Source organism: Oncorhynchus mykiss, chromosome 30, assembly GCF_057628025.1.
Source record: "Oncorhynchus mykiss isolate SJ-2025 chromosome 30, ASM5762802v1, whole genome shotgun sequence".
Taxonomy (NCBI): Eukaryota; Metazoa; Chordata; class Actinopteri; order Salmoniformes; family Salmonidae; genus Oncorhynchus; species Oncorhynchus mykiss.
Window position 1 is genome coordinate 39029313 of NC_143051.1, and position 22524 is coordinate 39051836.

At 42.3% G+C, this 22524-nt stretch overlaps 2 protein-coding genes across 4 annotated transcripts in view; both read right to left on the reverse strand.

Moving 5' to 3' along the window:
* rprd2a (regulation of nuclear pre-mRNA domain containing 2a) overlaps positions 1–2928 on the reverse strand; it is a 46213-nt gene extending 43285 nt beyond the window's left edge. For 2 of the 3 annotated variants that reach the window (XR_005041326.2, XM_036971207.2), the window contains exon 1: positions 2297–2925. Coding sequence is in view for 1 of the 3 variants with exons in the window: in XM_036971207.2 (XP_036827102.1) it covers positions 2297–2519 (223 nt within the window). In the remaining 2 variants the exon portion in view is untranslated. Of the gene's footprint in view, positions 1–2296 lie in introns of all 3 variants that reach the window. The other variant, XR_005041325.2, reaches the window with a different exon arrangement.
* An 8042-nt stretch (positions 2929–10970) lies between these two features.
* On the reverse strand, positions 10971–15605 carry LOC110510413 (uncharacterized). The gene is made up of 5 exons (XM_036971432.2): positions 15318–15605; positions 14062–14423; positions 13792–13946; positions 13532–13676; positions 10971–13407 (listed from the first exon to the last, which is right to left on the reverse strand). Exons 2-5 carry the CDS (start codon positions 14419–14421, stop codon positions 12955–12957), a joined length of 1113 nt encoding a protein of 370 aa, XP_036827327.2. The 5' UTR covers positions 14422–14423; positions 15318–15605; the 3' UTR covers positions 10971–12954.
* Between the last annotated feature and the right edge of the window lie 6919 nt (positions 15606–22524).

Here is a 22524-nt window from a genome sequence, read left to right on the forward strand (position 1 = left end):
TTGAATACCTATAAGAAAGCCCCAATGGGCTTAGTTCCACAGTCATACCCCATTAGAACCCAAAATATAAGCTCCCATGTTTGTAAATGTAAACCAACTATACCTCTTCAAAACTAATGGTATGATGGATGGTCAGTACTTTCATCCATAGCTTTGTCTATGAATTTGAGAGTGGTTACATTTACCCAGCCAAATCACTCATATTTTTACCGAAACATTGCCCGGGACAATTCTTGTTATTGTTTCAACTGCTTATTGCGGCTTTAAAAACTACACATGAACAGCAAACAGTCATTTAGAGTTACATGCTGACCAGACCAGTCACGTGAGCATGTTGATTTTGTCCACCCACAGTCAGGACACTCAGGTTGAAAAGTGTCAATGAAATCTGAACCAATTATATTAATTTGGGGACAGGTTGAAAAGCATTAAACATTTAAGGCAATTTAGCTTGCTGTTGCTAACTAATTTGTCATGGGATAAATACATTGGGTTGTTATTTTACCTGAAATGCACAAGGTCCTCTATTCCGACAATTAATCCACAGATAAAAGGGTGAACCGAGTTAGTTTCTAGTCATCTCTCCTCCTTCAGGCTTCTTCTGACTTTATATGGCGGTTGGCAACCAACTTTAAGGTGCATTACCACTACAAACTGGGCTGGAGTGTGGACCTCAGTTCATCTTTCAATTCACCCACATGGGTATATATGCTCCTAAAAAACAATGAGGAGATGGGAGAGACGGGACTTGCAGCGCATCGCAAATAGAACCAAGTTCTATTTTAGCGCCTGGCTACGCAGATTCTTGTTGACGCGCGTGAGCAGTGGGTGCAATGATCTAATAACATGTATGGGTACATTTATTTTGCAACGCGAGCGGTGAGGTCAGTTACGTTATTAAGTCCTGCCTCTCTTATAGCCTCATTGGTTTTTAGGCACATACACCCACGTGGGTGATGGTAAAATGAACTGAGGTCCTCACGCCAGTCAGCAATGGTAATGCACCTTAAAGTTGATTACCAACCTCCATATAAAGTCCAAAGAAGAAGCCCGAAGGAGGAGCGATTACTAGCAACTAAAATCAGTTTACCCTTTTATCTATGTACTAATTGTCAGAGTAGAGGTCCTTGTGCATTTCAGATAAAATAACAACCCAATTTTTAATCCATGGATCTAGCAAAAGCAAGCTAGCTGTTACCATAAATGTTTGGTTATCAACCTGTCCCCAAATTAATATAGTTGGCTCAGACTTAGTGATATTTCAACCTGTTAGTCCCGATTGGAGTTGTCTGGTCTGAGCTGTCTGGTCTGCATGTTAGGCATACTTTACTAATAACTATACTCTTTAAAAAATTATAATAATTCTTAAACACAGCACATAACATAAATATGGACTACCAAAGCTTCACTGTCACTAACAAAAAAGCAGAGGAAAGCATATAGCAAAAGCGGCACAGCATATTTCCGGTCTCCGGGAGACCTGAACAACAATACATTCAGGCATCTTCAATTATCGTACACAAGCACTACACACTACCTATAGGCCTACAACAACTGAAGCTCCCAAAATAGTTGGTCATTTCCTGGGGTAGGCTAGTCTGCTCCTCAAAACGTACCTATTTTTATTGTGCAATAACTACTATGTAGTTAACAGGAAGTTACAGTAAACTCAATAACATTGTATATTTTATAAAGGTGTAGGCTAATTACTGAACTATTTATCTAGCTAGTTAACATGTATTTTGATTGTTACTGTTTGACACATCTAAGTCCAATTGATTTAAGGTGTTAAACCAAGGATGGCAAAGGCGTCAAGAAATTTGACAGTCTTAACAGAATAGCTAACGTTAGCTAAAAACTAACGTTAAATTCTATGCGTAGAATTCTTGCTCAATAAAGCCATTGTTTGTCAACAACTGACCAGACACGTTATAACAAACATTTGCTAGACATCACAACTAGTAACGTTAGTGATAGCTAACTGACACCGCAAGTCAACATTAGCTAACTTTTTAACTAACTAGTTCCACATTGGCGCATTCCCGCGTTACTTAACGTTACCCAAGAAGCTAACTATAAGGTACATTACATGATTACATTTTACATGACATTCCTGTGTTGTGCACCAATGTCACTAACTAGATACTGTTAACATTCGCTAAACATAGCTAGCTACTTACGTTAACGTATGCAGCTAACAGTTACCTAGCTAAAATTAGCTAACCTAGCAATATAACGAGCGCTAAACTAGCCAGGCAAATCAGCTATCGTTAGCTAGCTAACATTAGCAACTCACATTTCCTCAACCATTTAATCCAGTAACGCACGATAAGGCTGTGGTATTTCTTGTTCTCAATGCACCAATTTGATAGTCCTTGAATTGATTCCATTGTGTTCGACACTCCTTGAAACCGTCGGTCCAAAGTTGACTCCAGAGCCACAGGCAAACCACGACTTTGGCCGCTTGACGCGCCTGATCCTGCAGCCATCTTCGGGCCTTGCACTGCCAAGCCACACATAAAACAATGAACCAGATATTTCAGCGGATGTATAAATGTGAAGCATCCGTTTGGCGTCGATTCCACTCACTACCAAATATGGTGATGACGAGAAAGCCCAATGGCCGGCAGTAGGAGAAGATGGCGCGAAATTCTACAAAATGTCTCTTCGATTAAACATTTCATCTCCATACAGTTTTCTATTTCCAAAACTATAATCTGTAAGAAACAGATTGGACTGCGTGTTGTAGACTTCACCCTTTGCCAAAGTTTTTTTAAGTGCAAGAGGGAATTTAGTAATTGCCCACGCGCACTTCATAGAGTAGGCGTTCCCTAACGGAAATATACAAATAAATGCTAGAACGCGCCAATAGGATCTCACTAGCTCGTGCTTGGCTCTGCCCACCTCCTTGCCTGTTCTGCGCACTATGATTAATTTGCTCCGGTTGGAAACGACAGGGTATTCTTCTTCGATGAGGTCCAATAAATGTTGCATTACGCCACCTACTCGACTGGAGTAGAACTTCCTTATGATTTGCTTGAAAAAAAACTAAACAAATACCTTACCAAACACTACACTCAGAAAAATAAATAAATATATATATACCATACTCCACTACTTAAATATATTTAGTCCTACTTCAGGCCAACAGCCTGAAAGGAAGAGACACCACCACTTAACACACCCTGCAACTCTTATGATGTCAAGTCTTGCACACTCAAATACCTCTTTGCAGCACCCACCACAACCTCTATTTTCTGTGACTTACATTCCCTGCAGTACAGTTGATAACCATTGTTATAAATGCCAAAAATCCAATCTTACTGAAACATATATCACTGGTTGGTTTATCCCTCTGTACTGGTACAGATCAACTACTCATACCACTCCTCTCAGGATACCTCCCACTTGATCCCTATTCCTATACTTTCTTTCCTGGCTCAGCATGACAACTTCTGCACTAGTCTAACCCTGAAAACCTCAACCTGCCTCTCTTGCACGGCACCCCGCCCATGGAGTAGCAGGTAGCTTAGTGGATAGAGTGTTGGGCCAGTAACTGGAAGGTTGCGGGATTGAATCCCCGAGCTGACAAGGTCAAAATCTGCCGTTCTGCATCTGAGCAAGGCAGTTAACACACTGTTCCCCGGGCGCCGGAGACATGGATGTCGATTAAGGCAGCCCCCGCACCTCTCTGATTCAGAGGGGTTGGGTTAAATGCGGAAGACACGTTTCAGTTTAATACATTCAGTTGGACAACTGACGAGGTATCCCCCTTTCCCAATTAACACGTACCACTACTTCCCCCAACACTACACATTCCTTTGTCTCATGCCCTTCTCACACTTAGGAACCTCCCTCCTACACACTACTGTCACAAGCCCTTAAGCTCGACACCTATAACTTCGGAATTTGGGGCGACATTTTGGAAATTGGCTGCCACCCTCCGGCGCCCCTGATTGGCTATTAGACCGCCGGGGGTGAGTGGAAATCATTTTAGCTAAAAGTAAGCTACAGAGATTTGCAACCAAATTTGCTACCACGTCAAAGAGACAAAAACTATCAGGAAGCGATGTCCATCAGCCGGTGTGGAGAAGAACAAGCCTCAAAGGACGTTCATTCGCAGAGACGGACTAGCCCCCGTTCGCTGGTTCTAGCAGCGAAGAGGGCGTACCAAAGCAGTCCGAGCCATCCACTTCCACCGATGATGACAGCTCTCTGGGTGGACAAGGACAGGTGGTTGCACCAGGCCTAACCACACCTCCAAACAGTGCCAGCGGAGACCCTACTATCTGGACCTGGACTAAGATCTGTTGCTCCACGTCCCCGATGACATAAAAAACCAAAAGATCCCGGCGAGTGGCCAAAAGATATGAATGGATCTTTACGGTATATTTTAGTGCAGGCTGGGCCACATCAGGAAAAGGAGGGAAATTTCCCAAGAGATGAGGGGTGACAAATATTTTTGGTGGCCCACTGCAATAGGAGGATGGCGAACGGGGAGAGAGTGGAGAGACCATGGCTCGTTTATTCCAAGCAAAACGATACAGCCTTCTGGTTTTGCGGCAAACTTTTTTTCGCATGAGGGCAAATCTGCGCTGGTCAGGGATGGAACCAGGAGCTGGAAGAATCTGTCCAACCTCCTCAGCTCTCATGAGAAGTCGCATGACCGCCTAGAAAGTTTCCAGAGGTGGAAGGAGCTGGAGATCAGGCTGGTGTCCAAGCAAACTATCGATACCCAAGCCCAACGGGCTATTGACGGAGAGACTCTCCACTGTCAGCAGGTGCTGCAGAGGCTCATAGCCCTGATACACGTAAAAGCCACCCAGAACATTGCATTACGTGGGACCACTGACAGGCTGAACGAACCAAATAATGGGAACTTCCTGAAGTTTGTGGAAATTCTGGGTATCATTGATTTGATTTCAGGACCATGGACAGCTACCGAGAGAAAACATTGATGACTGTAATGCAGCACAACAGCAGAGGAAAGAGGTCACTCTAGACGGGCCACAAAATGAAGAAATGCTGAAATGTATATTGGACAATCAAATTTGATATTTAAATAAACAAAATTCGTTAAGGCTGGGTCATTGACAGAAAGCTTATTTTTACACAGCTCCAGCGAAACTAGGCCCTACATGCATTTATGAAAGATTTTTGTCTCACCTAGGGTGGCGGAACGTCCAGGGCCCTGATAACTTACAGTTGAAGTCGGAAGTTTACATACACTTAGGTTGGACTCATTAAAACTCGTGTTTGAAACACTCCACACCTTTCTTGTTAAAAAATCTCTTGAGACTAGGGGGCAGTATTTTGATGTTTGGATGAAAAACATACCCAAATGAAACTGCCTATTTCTCAGGCCCAGAAGCTAGAATATGCATTTAATGGGTAGATTAGGATAGAAAACAATCTAAGGTTTCCAAAACTGTCAGAATATTGTCTGTGAGTATAACATAACTGATATTGCAGGCGAAAACCTGAGGAAAATCCAACCAGGAAGTGCTGTTTTTCTGAAACCTCTCTGTTCCATTGCATGCCTTCCCTCCATTTAAAGGGATATCAACCAGATTCCTTTCCCTATGGCTTCCACATGGTAACTGAGTGAGGTTTATAGGCCTCCTTGCTCGCACACGCCTTTTCTCTCTCTTGCTCGCACAGACCTTTTCTCTCTCTCCCCTATTGAAAAAGCTACCGTCCGGTTGAAATATTATCAATAATTTATTGTAAAAACAACCTAAGGGTTGATTATAAAAAATGTTTGACATGTTGCCACGAACTTTACGGATACTATTTGGAATTTTCATCTGCCCGTCGTGACCTGCACAAGCCTGTGGATTACTCAACAAAACGTGCCAACCAAATTGAGTTTTTTGGATATAAAAATAATCTTTATCGAACAAAACAAACATTTATTGTGTAACTGGGAGTCTCGTGAATGCAAACATCCGAAGATAATCAAAGGTAAGCGATTAATTTTATTGCTTTTCTGACTTTCGTGACCAATCTACTTTGCTGCTAGCTGTTTGTAATGTTTTGTCTGCTGAGAGAGCTGTCCTAACGCTTGGTTTGCTTTCGCTTGTTAAGCTTTTTTGAAATATGACACGCCAGGTGGATTAACAACAAGCTAAACTGTGTTATGGTATATTGCACTTGTGATTTCATGAAAATTAAATATTTTTTGTAATTTAATTTGAATTTGGCGCTCTGCAATTCAGCGGATGTTGACGAAAATGATCCTGCTAAAGGGATCGGTGCGGCAAGAAGTGTTAACAAACTATAGTTTTGGCAATCTACTTTGTGCATGACAAGTAATTTTTCCAACAAAGATTATTTCACTTATAATTCACTGTATCACAATTCCAGTGGGTCAGAAGTTTACATACACTAAGTTGACTGTGCCTTTAAACAGAAAATGATGTCATAGCTTTAGAAGCTTCTGATAGGCTAATTGACATAATTTGGTCAATGGGAGGTATACCAGTGGATGTATTTCAAGGCCTACCTTCAAACACAGTGCCTCTTTGCTTGACATCGATGGGAAAATCAGAAGAAATACGCCAAGACCTCAGAAAAAAAATTGTAGACCTCCACAAGTCTGGTTCATCCTTGGGAGCAATTTCCAAATGCCTGAAGGTACCACGTTCATATGTACAAACAATAGTACGCAAGTATAAACACCATGGGACCACGCAGCCGTCATACCGCTCAGGAAGGAGACACATTCTGTCTCCTAGAAATGAACGTACTTTGGTGCAAATCAATCCCAGAACAACAGCAAAGGACTATGTGAAGATGATGGAGGAAACCTGTACAAAAGTATCTATATCCACAGTAAAACGAGTCCTATGTGGACATAACCTGAAAGGCTGCTCAGCAAGGAAGAAGCCACTGCTCCAAAACCGCCATAAAAAAGCCAGACGACGGTTTTCAACTGCACATGGGGACAAAAATCGTACTTTTTGGAGAAATGTCCTCTGGTCTGATGAAACAAAAATATAACTGTTTGGCCATAATGAATATCGTTATGTTTGGAGGAAAAAGGGGGATGCTTACAAGCCGAAGAACACCATCCCAACCGTGAAGCACGGGGGTGGCAGAATCAGGTTGTGGGGGTGCTTAGTGTCAGGAGGGACTGGTGCACTTCACAAAATAGATTGCATCATGAGGAAGGACAATTATGTGGATATATCGAAGCAACATCTCAACAGATCAGTCAGGAAGTTAAAGCTTGGTCGCAAATGGGTCTTCCAAATGGACAATGACCCCAAGCATACTTCCAAAGTTATGGCAAAATGGCTTAAGGACAACAAAGTCAAGGTATTGGAGTGGCCATCACAAAGCCCTGACCTCAATCCTATAGAAAATGTGTGGGCAGAACTGAAAAAGCGTGTGTGAGCAAGGAGGCCTACAAACCTCACTCAGTTACGCCAGCTCTGCCAGGAGGAATGGGCCAAAATTCACCCAACTTATTGTGGGAAAGCTTGTGGAAGGCTACCCAAAACTTTTGACCCAATTTAAACTATTTTAAACACAATGCTACCAAATACTAATTTAGAGTATGTAAACTTCTGACCCAATGGGAATGCGATGAAAGAAATAAAAGCTGAAATAAATCATTCTATCTACTATTATTCTGACATTTCACATTCTTAAAATAAAGTGGTGATCCTAACTGACCTAAGACAGGGCATTTTTACAAGGATTAAATGTCAGGAATTGTGAAAAACTGAGTATTTGGCTAAGGTTATGTAAACTTCTGACTTCAGCTGTATATATCCTAACATCACTTTGTTGGGATCTCCACTCACGCCACCCTGTCTGCGTCGCACCAAACAACTAGCATCACAAACACCAGGAATCTTAACCTTCAGTTGGTCAGCATTCACATTTACCGCTACCCCAGTAATCACTCCTTTCAGTGGCACCCATTTCTTGAGAGCAAAACAATTCACATCACTTGCCCCCATTCGTTTAACGCGGAGGGCCTGCTCCCTCTGACCAGCAGAAACAAACAGTTATCACAAGACCACTTCTGGTTACCCTCACTGATTCCACAGCACCCAACTCTGTTTTTGGCCACCCTGAAACCATAAACGGATGAGCCAAAAGGCACGGATTATCCAAAAACGTCACTCCTCCTGTCACAGACTCATCTATATCCTGATCCTCGGTGCAAGCTTCGGACTCCAAGAACATCACCACACCTACTTCCTTCCTCAAAATATGTTTTATATTTCAGATTCTTCAAATAGCCATCCTTTGCCTTGATGACAGCTTTGCACACTCTTGGCATTCTCTCAACCAGCTTCACCTGGAATGCTTTTCCAACAGTCTTGATGGAGTTCCCACATATGCTGAGCACTTGTTGGCTGCTTTTCCTTCACTCATCCCAAATCATCTCAATTTGATTGAGGTCGGGGGATTGTGGAGGCCAGGTCATCTGATTTATCAATCCATCACTCTCCTTCTTGATAAAATAGCCCTTACAGAGCCTGGAGGTGTGTTGGGGTCATTGTCCTGTTGAAAAACAAATGATAGTCGCACTAAGCCCAAACCAGATGGGATGGCATATCGCTGCAGAATGCTGTGGTAGCCATGCTGGTTAAGTGTGCCTTGAATTCTAAATAAATAACAGTGTCACCAGTAAAGCACCCCCACACCATAACACCTCCTCCTTCATGCTTTACTGTGAAATACACATGTGTAGATCATCCATTCACCCACACTGCCTCACAAAGACAGCGGTTGGAACCAAAAATCTCCAATTTGGACTCTGGGGTCTAATGTCCATTGCTCAATGTAAAAAAATACTACAAATAAATTAAAATCCTTGAATTAGTAGGTGTAGTAAAAATGTGAAACTGTAGTGTACATGTTCTTGCTTTGTCAAGGGATGCCATTTAACCGGCTGTCACAATCTCCGTACAATCAGCACGAACCCCCAGGAAGCAGCTGCTTCGTCTTGATGTTATTCTTTATCAATCGCTGCCGCAACGTTCTTCCATTTCAAACAAGCGCGCTCTCTTTCTCCCGAGTTCCTCGATTCGCTTGCTCATACCCTGTGCCCCTCCAACGACAGGGTCTGGTCTATCTTCGGTTAGTTATAAAAAAGTATGGTGCCGCGCTGGCTGTATGCATAAATCAGTTGCTATTGTTTTAACAGTACATAAAGTTATTTCAGTATTTACTAACGATAGTATTTATTATGTCCTTGCTTTTATTTCAACAAATTCAGCAACAAAGGAATTTATTGAGTTTCTGTCTTATTATAGAGTTGGTTGGTCGTTTCAAGAAACCTAAAAACTGACTAATGTGAATGTAGCGCCACCCTATGGCTAAATAGCTACAGTCCTCCAGCTCATCATTGCATGTCACAAAACCGCACACAGGCCGCAGGGAATCTACCTTCAGGAGGCCCCACCACCCGGAAAAAAAGCCAACTTCCTGCAATTCTACACTTTTGCCATGGGCAGACAGAAAAATGTACAGTTTTGTAGCTAATCTTATGCTATTATACACATTTTGCTTCCTTTAATTTCCTCCTTTCCTAGCTCCCTTTCCTTATTTTCCTCCCCTCATTTCCTTTCCTCACATCCTTTCCTAGCTCCCTTTCCTTTCCAATCTTCCTTTCCTTCCTTCCTAGCTTGCTTTCCTCCCCTTCTTGGCATTCCTAGCTACCTTTCCTCCTTTCCTTACTCCCTTTCCTTTCTGCCTATCCTAGCTTAATTTCCTCCTTTCCTATCTTCCTTTCCTCCTTTTCTTAATGTCTTTTCCTTCTTTCCACAATGGATAATAATAGTTTTTGTGTCATCGTCAATGATTTTAATGGCATTATACTGTATCCACAGTGGATGTATTTTTTTTTTAATCAAATCAAAAAACTATGAAAGGAGTTAGGAAAGGAAGCTAGGAAAGGAGTTAAGGTAAGGGACCTAGAAAACAAGGAAAGGGAGCTATGAAAGGAATGAGGAAACTGAGCTAGGAAAGGAGGTTAGGAAATGAAAGTAGGAAAGAGAACTATGAAAGAAAAGATGAAAGGGGGCTAGGAGAAGAGGAAAGGAAGCTAGGAAAGGAAATAAGAAAAAGGAAAGTAGGGAAGTAAGCTATTAAAGGAGGAAAGGGAATTTTGCTAGGAGAGGAGGAAAGGGAGTGAGGAAAGGAGGAATGGAAGGTCAGAAAGGATAGGAGGAAAGGAGCTAGGAAGGGAAAGGAAGAAAGAGAACTAGGAAAGGAGGAAAGGAAAAGTAGCTAGTTAATAGTATAGGGTTTAAGTGAAAGGACACTTTTAGTGACAGGCCATGCTGCAGGACTGCAGCTGGATACTGTAGATTGCTCAGGCTTTAAATGGCCTATCCACAGATGAAACAATATACTGGAGTAATTTACTGGAGTACAAACATTGGAGTAAACAGTAGAGTAAACATTGGTTTAAAACAAGCTTATATTTTAGGTTCTGATGGGGTGTAAAGCCCATGAGGCATTTAAAAGTTACATTCTTCAAGAATCAATGGGTATATATCATTAATTTATAAATCCCCAAATATAGCATCTGCAGATTGCCCCTTTAATCCATCGTTGAGATGGGTACAGGTGACTGACGCTTCGACGCCAAACTGATGTCTTCCTCTGAAAGAAGTAGGACGAGTACTGGTGACTGACAGCTTGACATCAGTCACCTGCACTCATCCTAACAATGGAATAAAGCTTCAGCAAATAAGAAATGTATCTCTGCATTTTTCGTTGAGTACTCCCAACTCCTTCCTGCCTCAAATTACCGGTTGTCCATTTGGAAGTTTTTCTTGGTAGGCTATTTTGTTGTATTTTTGTCATTGTTGTCGAGCACCCCTTCTACTTTCTTGCTGTAGCGCGGAGGCCTACCTGAACTCTCATTTAGCAGGGCCACAGTCCATTCTACATCAGCTCAGATGTTCGGGGAAATAATTTGAATGTATGTGTCAGACGTCAAGTTCTGATGAACCAACACGTTACTTTATTTCAGCAAAAAGGGTACAATTTATCAAAAACAATATAGCTCTCAAACAATTTTATATAAAATATTATGCACAAGTACATTGTGTGTAACCAAAAAACAATTATATTATGTCCAACCCAAAAATGTGATAGAGGGTATTGGGTAAAAGGTAGGAAGAAAGGAGGCAAAGGAAATGGCTTGAATAAAGGAAGATAACATAAAACAGCGAAGTATCCTTCTCAGCCTAACCATTTGTCCTCTTTTGATAAACAGAGAAAATGTCCAAAACATAGGCCCTATTTATTTAGAAATGTACATTTTATTTCGATTTTTTTAATGTCACACTTTAGTCATTTAACAGACACGCTTCTCCAGGCATTGCAAGCGCCATGCTCTACCAACTGAGCCACACGGGACACTGTTAATTAAGCAGGAGTATTAAGGGAAATATCTAAATAGACAACTCCACAATTGGCTGATGTATGACCAGCTTTTAGGAAGGGTTGTGCATTGCCTCAACACAGTTACCTGTGTTTACAACTGAATAGATCTCTCTCCTATGCTGTCCATGACCTGGGCCTTCCTCAGCATGGTTAGGAACAATAACACATACTACCAGCTTCAGTTGTCTGTATTCGTTTTTATCCAGAAATCTTCTTTAAGTTGGTAGATCAAGTCAGTACCCAGTTATTCTTGGTTTCCTGCCTACTCCCATCGAGGTAGTTACAACTCAAGAGAGACTCTCTGAAAGTGGCCAGGGATAAAGTGGCATTCAACATGAATGATATTTGCTAGGCAAAAACATTGTGGTTCAAATGGCCTAATTAAATATTTTTGGGGGATTTTCTCCCAATCCAATAGAAACCTTCCTAGAAGATTAAAAATGAGGTGTTTTGCGTCATCACAATAGTAATATTTATCAACAAAGTGGAATGTCCTTTGTTATCGAAAGTAAAATACTCAAGTGCAAATCACTTTTGGGCAGTGTATTCTTCAAAATATTTTTCTTTTCACACCATAGAATAAACCTGACATCAAATGTATCAAAAAGTAAGGGGGCGGCAGGGTAGCCTAGTGGTTAGAGTGTTGGACTAGTAACTGGAAGGTTGCAAGTTCAAACCCCCGAGCTGACAAGGTACAAATCTGTCGTTCTGCACCTGAACAGGCAGTTAACCCACTGTTCCTAGGCCGTCATTGAAAATAAGAATTTGTTCTTAACTGACTTGCCTAGTTAAATAAATGTATACTATAGATTTACAGTTATAAAGCAGTTTAGATACAGTTATAAAGCCAATTAGAATGTAATAGGGAATCCCTGTCTGCATCCAGGTTTTTCAGAACAGACCCATTCCAGACCCAGACCTATTTTATGAGAAATACAATAAATCTAACATAGTTGTTATTTCTCCTCTTTTGTAGTTCTTAATGGACTTCATTCCAATCGTATGCTACTGGTGTAGTTAGTATTCACACTGAGGTGGATTTAGTCAATAGTTACATTAAACTGTGTAATAAATAAATGGTTTTGTTGCCACTGGTTGGCAGTGGTTTAGTGCCAGTTGTACGGCATGGTTTACAATCAATGAGGTGGTATAGCAAGCCTTATACATTCAGCTGCCTTTTTTCACTGTGCTGCATCAGCTAAAGGATTAACAGGTTCTTGTATTGTTTTTCATTGTATTGTCCGTGTTTTAAGATGTACTACTATTGATAACTTTATCATAACTGTGTGTTGAGGTCAATCTTTTTTTAGTGTATTTCATGTGATTGGACTGTATGTCTATTTTTGTTGACAAGTCTAAAATAAAATAAAAATGTAACACTATATATATTTGTTTTATTTATTACTAAACACTGCTTTATCATATCAACCATAAAAAAATATTCCCAGATAAATTTCAGTTAAAAAAAAAAAAAAAAAAAAGAACTCTCCAACACAGACAAAAGTGGATGAAAGATGGTTAAAAGGTGCAATAAGTTCAGAGTTCAGTTTTATGTCCACTTTTACGTGTCTGTGCTTCTACTCCGGCTCTTGTTTCATAGACCTTAGTAATGTGGGAATAGATTGACTCCTCCTTTGGATTCCCACTGATATTGGTCTGTGTCTTCACTGTGCCAGGCCCGCTGTGGCACCTCCGTGGCTGATGTCCATGGAGGGAGAGCTGATGTGAGTGAAAGACCAGATGGGTGGAGGAGACACGGCTGTCTTGTGTGGCTGGGCTACCACATGCAGAGCAAGGTGAAATTTCAAGCCTCTTATTTCCCTTTCTTCTCCTGCTGACAGTCAGACATGACGGGCTATAAGTGTCTGTGCTCAAAAGGCTAAAGTCTTGTGAGGTCACTTCCTGGTAGTTGTCCTCACACTGCAGGCGCTTGCAGCTGGGTGGGGCGGCACTGGGGAAATCAGAGTCCAACCAGCTAAGCTTGCGCTTCTGATGGAGCAAGAGTGAAGAAAAACATAAATTAGATACAAGTCTTACATATTATAGATTGCTGTGGGAATCATTATGACAATTACATATTAAACAGTGATAGCTAGAGCAGTAAGAGACCCACTTTGACTGGCATACACAGCTGATTTTGGTGCCATCGTGGCGGAAGACTGGGTGTGGGGTTCTGGCTGGCAGCGACAGGGGTCACATGGGGGAACCACATCTTCAGCATCATCTCTACCTGCAGGAGTGTGCGGAGGAATTTCTCTCTGTGGAAAAAGAGGAGTACTGTCATTAATAACATGTTATGACATGAAACACTTAAAGTAAATGTGTGACTACACCATAAGTTCCTGCTAGCTATGCACATGATGGTTTGCTTACCCCATGTCAGGTTTCTGAAGAATACCCAGGATCCTCTGTAGTCTGTCGATGGCAACGCTCGACTGGAAACTGCTAAGACCTCTCTCAAATCTCCCCGTCTTGAGTCCATTCAGAAGCTCCAACAGGGGTCTGATAAACTTTTGTAGCTCTGAACACTAGGAGAGAGAAGGGAAACAGAAAACATCAATATATTCAGTCTGATAATGTCCCTGGGTGAGAAAATCAGTAACAAAGTATGTTTAAATCAGTCTTTAAAAAAAAAAAACTCACTTTCTGAGCGAAGGCCAGGTCTCCTTGTGTGGTCTCCTCTGTGCTTTCCTTTGTGCAGAATGCAGCACTGCAAGAGGACGCCACCATGGATGGGTAGATGTTGGTGTGGGGAAAGCATTCCGCTTGTCCACTCCCAGCCATGGACCAGTGTAACCTTGGGGCTGCCTCGCCACCCCCGGCCAGGGGGAATGTTACCGAGCAGGTCTTGCCACCCCCTGAGCTATCTCCCTCGCTTTCGGAGGTGAAGACATCAATGTCTGCCTCGTCCTCCGTCACGTCGCTCTCGCTGAGGAGGAAGCTGGGGGTGGAGGAGCGGGAGTCGTAGGACGGCCATTTGGTGGACATGCTCAACAAATGCATCCCTGGAGAGAGAGAGAACATACCAGGTCAGTCCCAAGGGATATTACAATTAGTAATAGCTGATGTAGAGTTAATGGTGACCTAGGCATTACAACAAGTCCGGCATGTAGTAAACCCCCCCTTTAACAAAATGACAGTCATAGACATACCTATATCCCAATTTACATTTTAAAAAACGATCAATAAAAAAACAATAACAAATAAAAAAACAATAACAACGCAAATTCATGGGTTTCACGTCACGTTCCAGAATACTAGTAGGTGTGTCCCCTAATAAATATTCAAGAAGGAATGCTGTTAGTTACTGATATTGGTTCAAACTCCACGAGCTGTTGCGTTGCTATCTATACATGTGATCGTGTGCTGTGTGGAGGGGTGACGCACCCTGTCCAGTGGGATTTGGCTGTATCGCTCTAGGATTTTATGTCAGCTATTAGTTACAATTCAAACATCTGACCATTTTAACATCAAACTAATTGACTACCCTGCAACAAAAGGCCAGAGGCTGCATCACACTACATTGTTTCACGCATTATAAAGTTGTCAATGTTCATTGAACGCTTCTCATAAATCCCCTATGCCTTTTCTTTAAATACTTACTGTATTCAGTTATTAAATAATATATAGATGACATACATAGAGATAACTAAAGCCATGAACTGATTCCAGGTTGGTTTAAGGCGTTAACCAAAGGAAGGTTCGGGCTAGAGCTGGAAAAGCTGATCCTGAACCAGCGCATACTTCAGGGACAACCAATAATGATTTTACTATTTGCTTAATTATTGTAACCAACAGAGCACATTTGACAGTTCTAATCGAGCTTAAATAGGACTGGGGTAAAAAATATCTAAAGAAAAACATAAGGCACAGTAGGCTATAGCCGATATATCTCTTACCTTTTATGATGAAGCCGATATCAAAACAATCAAATAAAACAGTCAAATTGATAACTAGTTGAATATCTGCTATTTCCTTCTCCTATTGCAATTCTGATAAGATCTTATTTTCAAATATATATGACTAACACTGATGTTGATTGCGCGCTCTAGTTGTAAGAGTCCTCTATTCTCAACGTCTCCGTACTGTTTCCTCCTTTCAAATTCCGTTTACCTTTCAGTGCTCAGTACAGCGAGGGGCAACATGTGAATTGCTACCATGCGCTACACGTGCTGAAATGTGTGCACGGCCGGGATTGGTTAGCACTTGGTAAAAAAAACGCTCTCATTGGTTGAGAATATAACCACTCAGTGACTACATAAATACTGATTGGCCCAGTAACTTACTTGTCACGCTTTTCTCTCACTGCACGTGTCAGACGTGTGGAAGGCTGTGGCTGTATCGTCAGCAAGGAAAAACACGAGGCAGTAACCACACGGTTTAAATAGCGTGGCTGAGGTGTCCTGTCCTGCATTATCATAATGTAAGGCTAGTGATTAGGCGGTACTTACGGTTTCGGACTCCACTGTGTAGAACACGGGACAACAACTGATGTCATCAGCTATGGATCAGCCTGATGATGATGCACCAGAGCTGGGGCAATAAATAATTGGATAATGGTCGAGTTAGGGTGGCTACCAACTAAATTCAGCAAAATAAGAAATGTCCTCTCACTGTCAACTGTGTTTATTTTCAGGAAACTTAACATGTGTAAATATTTGTATGAACATAACAAGATTCAACAACTGAGACATACACTGAACAAGTTCCACATTAAATAATGTGTCCCTGAACTAAGGCGGTGTCAAAATCAAAAGTGTCAGTCCTGTTCGTCCTGTCTCCCAGTAGCGCTGTCTTAGACGTCTCATTAGTAGACATTGCAATTTATTGCCCCAGCCACATCTTCAGTCCTCATGCCTCCTTGCAGCATGCCTAAGGCACGTTCACACAGATGAGCAGAGACCCTGGTTATCTCTCGTTTGGTGTTTTTCAGTCAGTAGAAAGGCCTCTTTAGTGTCCTAAGTTTTCCTAACTGTGACCTTAATTGCCTACCGTCTGTAAGTTGTTAGTGTCTTAACGACCGTTCCACAGGTGCATGTTCATTCATTATTTGTGGTTCATTGAACAAGCATGGGAAACAATGTTTAAACCCTTTACAATGAAGATCTGTGAAGTTACTTGGATTTTTACTAATTATCTTTGGAAGACAGGGTCCTGAAAAAGGCACATTTCTTTTTTTGCTGAGTTTAGTAAAACTGTCATGCATGTTTACTCCCCATTTAGTTAAAGCTGCAATATGTAATGTTTTGGACAACCCAACCAAATTCACAGACATTTTAGTTATAAATATGTCATTCTCATTGAAAGCAAGTCTAAGAAACTGTAGATCTGTTTTGATGCGTTTCTTTTTCTATGCTCCCCGTTCTTAAGTTTTTTATATTTTTATTACTTTCGGTTTTGTACACCAGCTTCAAACAGCTGAAAATACAATATTATGTTATGGAAAATATATTTCACAGCGGTTTAGACGGTACAATGATTCTCTACACTCCGCTTGCTCGTTTTGTCACAAACTGAAATTATGCAACTATTACAACTTTAGCAAGAAGGATAGAAGAAGTGATTTAATGTAGATCATGTTTTCCCAGGTAAGAACAACGCAGTCAGGGGTACGCCAAATAAAAATGTGATTCACATTTAAATATACACTGCTCAAAAAAATAAAGGGAACACTTAAACAACACAATGTAACTCCAAGTCAATCACACTTCTGTGAAATCAAAGGAAGCAACACTGATTGACAATAAATTTCACATGCTGTTGTGCAAATGCAATAGACAACAGATGGAAATGATAGGCAATTAGCAAGACACCCCCAATAAAGGAGTGGTTCTGCAGGTAGGGACCACAGACCACTTCTCAGTTCCTATGCTTCCTGACTGATGTTTTGTTCACTTTTGAATGCTGGCGGTGCTTTCACTCTAGTGGTAGCATGAGACGGAGTCTACAACCCACACAAGTGGCTCAGGTAGTGCAGCTCATCCAGGATGGCACATCAATGCGAGCTGTGGCAAGAAGGTTTGCTGTGTCTGTCAGTGTAGTGTCCAGAGCATGGAGGTGCGACCAGGAGACAGGCCAGTACATCAGGAGACGTGGAGGCCGCCGTAGGAGGGCAACAACCCAGCAGCAGGACTGCTACCTCCGCCTTTGTGCAAGGAGGAGCACTGCCAGAGCCCTGCAAAATGACCTCCAGCAGGCCACAAATGTGCATGTGTCTGCTCAAACGTCCTGCACGGTCAGAAAGACTCCATGAGGGTGGTATGGGGGCCCGACGTCCACAGGTGGGGGTTGTGCTTTTACAGCCACTTCGCCACTGGCGCCCTGTGCTCTTCACAGATGAAAGCAGGTTCACACTGAGCACGTGACAAACGTGACAGTCTGGAGACGCCGTGGAGAACGTTCTGCTGCCTGTAACATCGTCCAGCATGACCGGTTTGGCAGTGAGTCAGTCATGGTGTGGGGTGGCATTTCTTTGGGGGGGCCGCACAGCCCTCTATGTGCTCACCAGAGGTAGCCTGACTGCCATTAGGTACCGAGATGAGATCCTCAGACCCCTTGTGAGACTATATGCTGGTGTGGTTGGCCCTGGGTTCCTCCTAATGCAAGACAATGCTAGACCTCATGTGGCTGGAGTGTGTCAGCAGTTCCTGCAAGAGGAAGGCATTGATGCTATGGACTGGCCCGCCCGTTCCCCAGACCTGAATCCAATTGAGCACATCTGGGACATCATGTCTCGCTCCATCAACACCACGTTACACTACAGACTGTCCAGGAGTTGGCGGATGCTTTAGTCCAGGTCTGGGAGGAGATCCCTCAGGAGACCATCCGCCACCTCATCAGGAGCATGCCCAGGCATTGTAGGGAGGTCATACAGGCACGTGGAGACCACACACACTACTGAGCCTCATTTGGACTTGTTTTAAGGATATTACATCAAAGTTGGATCAGCCTGTAGTGTGGTTTTCCACTTTAATTTTGAGTGTGACTTCAAATCCAGACCTCCATGGGTTGATAAATTTGATTTCCATTGATCATTTTTGTGTGATTTTGTTGTCAGCACATTCAACTATGTAAAGAAAAAAGTATTTAATAAGAATATTTCATTCATTCAGATCTAGGATGTGTTATTTTAATGTTCCCTTTATTTTTTTGAGCAGTGTATGTTTTTTTCTTCACATTTTCAAACAGTACATTTATATTTCCAACGGGCTATACGTACATTTGGGTGAGTTTTTTTTCTTCGCCTGAGTATCCTTGTTTCACTGCCAAAAATGAAATTTAAACATCTTGTATTCAGCGAAATAACAACACAATGTCAAATACAGGTAGCCTAGTCAAATAATTAACATCCAATCACATTAACCGTTACTCTCTCACGGGAAACCTTCACTCTTGCGCAGACATTTAGAATCGAAACATGACAATTTGAAAAATAAGCCACTGCAGTTTTTTTGAGCAAGAATGAAGACGACTTTCGAGCAGTAAGACATGTATAAAAGCAACAGATACCATTAATAAGAAGGGGCTAGAAGCGTCTGATATTGTGAGCTACCGAGTGGCTAGGATCGGCAATCCCCATACTATTGTGGAGTACTTATTTGCATACAAGCCAATGAATTTTGTGCGTTACAGCTGGATGAGTCAGAAGTGGCGGGCCTGGCACAGCTCCTAGTGTATGTCCGTTATGTTTATGGGGGGTCAATTAAGGAAGACATCCTCTTCTGGAAACCAGGACAACGTGAGAGGATATTTTTAAAGTACGGTACAGCTTTGTAACATCAAATGGACTTGTGGTCAAGATGTGTTGGTATCTGTACTGATTGCGCAAATGCCACGACAGGGAGACATAGTGGAGTGGTAAAGCGTGTGCAAGCAGTTGCTCCTGACGCCACTTGGGTACACTGCAGCATCCACCGAGAGGCTCTTGCTGCCAAGGGAATGCCTGACAGCTTGAAAGACGTTTTGGACACTACAGTGAAAATGGTTAACTTTGTTAAAGCAGGGCCCCTGAACTCATGTATTTTCTGCATTATGCAATGGTATGGGCAGTGACCATGTAACACTTTTACAACATATGTGCTGGTTATCAAGGGGAAAAGAATTGACACGTTTTTTAAAATTGAGACACGAGCTTAAAGTTCTTTACTGACCATAATTCTCACTTGTCTGACCGCTTGCATGATGACGAGTTTCTCACACGACTGGCCTATCTGGGTGATGTTTTTTCTCGCCCGAATGATCTGAATCTAGGATTACAGGGAATCCGCAACTATATTCAATGTGCAGGACAAAAATTAGGCTATGATTAAGAAGTTGGAGCTCTTTTCTGTCTGCATTAACAAGGAGAGCACACAGGTCTTTCCATCATTGTATGATTTTTTTGTGTGCAAATTAACTCAAGCTTACAGACAATGTCAAATGTGATATAGCGAAGCACCTGGGTGAGTTGGGTACGCAATTACGCAGGTTCTTTCCCAAAAACAGACGACACAAACAACTGGATTCATTATCCCTTTCATGCCCTGCCTCCAGTCCACTTAATCAGAAGCCACTGTCAGATTTCTGGATTGGGCTGTGCCCAGAGTATCCTGCCTTGGCAAATCGTGCTGTTAAGACACCGATGCCCTTTCCAACCTCGTACATATGTGAGAGTGGATTCTCGGCCCTCACTAGCATGAAAACTAAATACAGGCACAGACTGTGTGTGGAAAATGATTTAAGACTGAGACTCTCCAAAACAACCCAACATCCTTTCAAGCACACCCTTCTCATTAACCTGTGGTGAGTTTTTCACAATTTTTGATGAACAAATAAGGTTTAATATGTAAGACGGCTAAATAAAGAGCAAAATTATGAATTATTATATTATTATTTGTACCCTGGTCCTGTAAGAGCTCTGTCACTTCCCATGAGCCGGGTTGTGACAAAAACACTCATTCGTATGTTTTACAAATGTATCTTATAGTGTGTGTGTGGCAGGCTTACAGTGATGGCAAAACAACATTTGAGAGTGCGCTGACCCTGGTGCTAGAGGGGGTACGCAGCTGGATTTTGAATTTTTGAAGGGGTAGGGACTATAGAAAGTTTGGGAACCACTGGTGTAGATAAATTATACCCTATAATAGCCTTTTACATTTGTTTGGATGACCCAACCATTCCTAAAACGTATCATCTGAGCCAGAAATGAACAGGCCTAATTAAATCAAGCAATTATATTTGGAGGTCCTTCCACAATGTTGTTATGGAGCATTTACAGACATACTCAATCTCTCTCTATCCCAGTGTGTTGTCCCCACTTGCTTCAAGATGTACACCATTGTCCCTGTACCCAAGAAAGTGAAGGTAACTGGACTAAATGACTCATCTCGCCCTGTAACGCTCAATTCCGTCATCATGGAGTACTTTGAGAGGCTAGTTAAGGATCATATCACCGCCACCTTACCTGACATCCTAGACCAGGGGTGTCAAACTCATTCCATGGAGGGCCTAGTGTCTGCAGGTTTTTTTTCTTCTTTCTTTCAATTAAGCCCTAGACAACCAGTTGTGGAGTTCCTTACTAACTATCAAACTTAATTCATCAATCAAGTACAAGTAAGTAGCGAAACACCGCAGACACTTGGCCCTCCACGGAATGAGTTTGACACCTGTGCCCTAAACCCCCTACAATTTCCATCATGCCCCAACAGATCCATGGATGAAGCAATCGCAATCACCATCGCACTGCCCTCTCCCACCTGGACAAGAAAACCTACGTAAGAATGCTGTTCATCAACTACAGCTCAGCCTTCAACACCATAATGCCCTCCAAGCTCATCACTAAGCTCGTGGCACAGGGTTTGAACCCTGCCCTGTGCAACTCGGTTATGGACTTCCTGACGGGCCGACCCCAGGTGTTAAAGGTAGGCAACACCTCCGCTACGCTGGCCCTCAACACGGGGTCCCCACAAGGGTGCGTGCGTGCCTAGCCCCCTCCTGTACTGCCTGTTCACCTATGACAGAGTGGCTACGCATGTCTCCTAATCAATCATTTTGTTCTTAGACAACACAATAGTGGTAGGCCTGATTACCAACGACGACAAGACAGCCTAGAGGGAGGACAATCTCTCCCTCAACGTCAACAAAACAAAGAAGTTGATCATGGACTTTGGGAACCAGCAGAGGGAGCATGCCCCGAAAAACATTGACTGGGCCGGAGTGGAGAGGTTGAAAAGCTTCAAGTTCCTCGGCATCCACATCACTGACAACCTGAAATGGTCCATGCACAGACAGTGTGGTGAAGAAGGCCTAACAGTACCTCTTCAACCTCGGGACTCTGATGAAATTTGGCTTGGTCCACCGAGCCACCGCCTGTTCACCCCGCTATCTATAAGGCAGAGACAGTACAGGTGCATCAAAGCTGGGACAGAGAGACTGAAAAACAGCTTCTATCTCCAGGCCACCAGACTGTTAAATAGCCACCACTAGCTGGCCTCCGCCCAGTACCCTTCCTTGAATTTAGTCCCTGTTACTAGCTGGCTACCATCCGATACTCAACCCTGCACCTTTGAGACTGCTGCCGTATGTACAAAGTTATTGACCACTGGTTACTACAATATAATTGACCACTGGTTACTACAATATAATTTTACACACTGTTTTACCCACTTCATATGCATATACTGTATTCTAGTTAAGGCTCATCCTATATAATTACTGCTGCACACACCTTTTCTACTCATATACTGTCTATACACATATACAGTACCTTCAGAAAGTATTCAGACCCCTTGACTTTTTCCACATTTTGTTACATTACAGCCTTATTCTAAAATAGATTAAATTGTTTTTTCCCCCTCGTCAAGGCACTAGTTACAGTGCCTTGCGAAAGTATTCGGCCCCCTTGATCTTTGCGACCTTTTGCCACATTTCAGGCTTCAAACATAAAGATATAAAACTGTATTTTTTTGTGAAGAATCAACAACAAGTGGGACACAATCATGAAGTGGAACGACATTTATTGGATATTTCAAACTTTAACAAATCAAAAACTGAAAAATTGGGCGTGCAAAATTATTCAGCCCCTTTACTTTCAGTGCAGCAAACTCTCTCCAGAAGTTCAGTGAGGAT

Coding starts and splice junctions, on each gene's coding strand:
- LOC110510413 (XM_036971432.2), bottom strand. CDS start 14,421: ATGCATTTGTTGAGCATGTCCACCAAATGGCCGTCCTACGACTCCCGC. Junction 13,947..14,061: donor ACCTGGCCTTCGCTCAGAAA/GTGAGTTTTTTT, acceptor TCTCTCTCCTAG/TGTTCAGAGCTACAAAAGTT. Junction 13,408..13,531: donor AGCTGTGTATGCCAGTCAAA/GTGGGTCTCTTA, acceptor TTGCTCCATCAG/AAGCGCAAGCTTAGCTGGTT.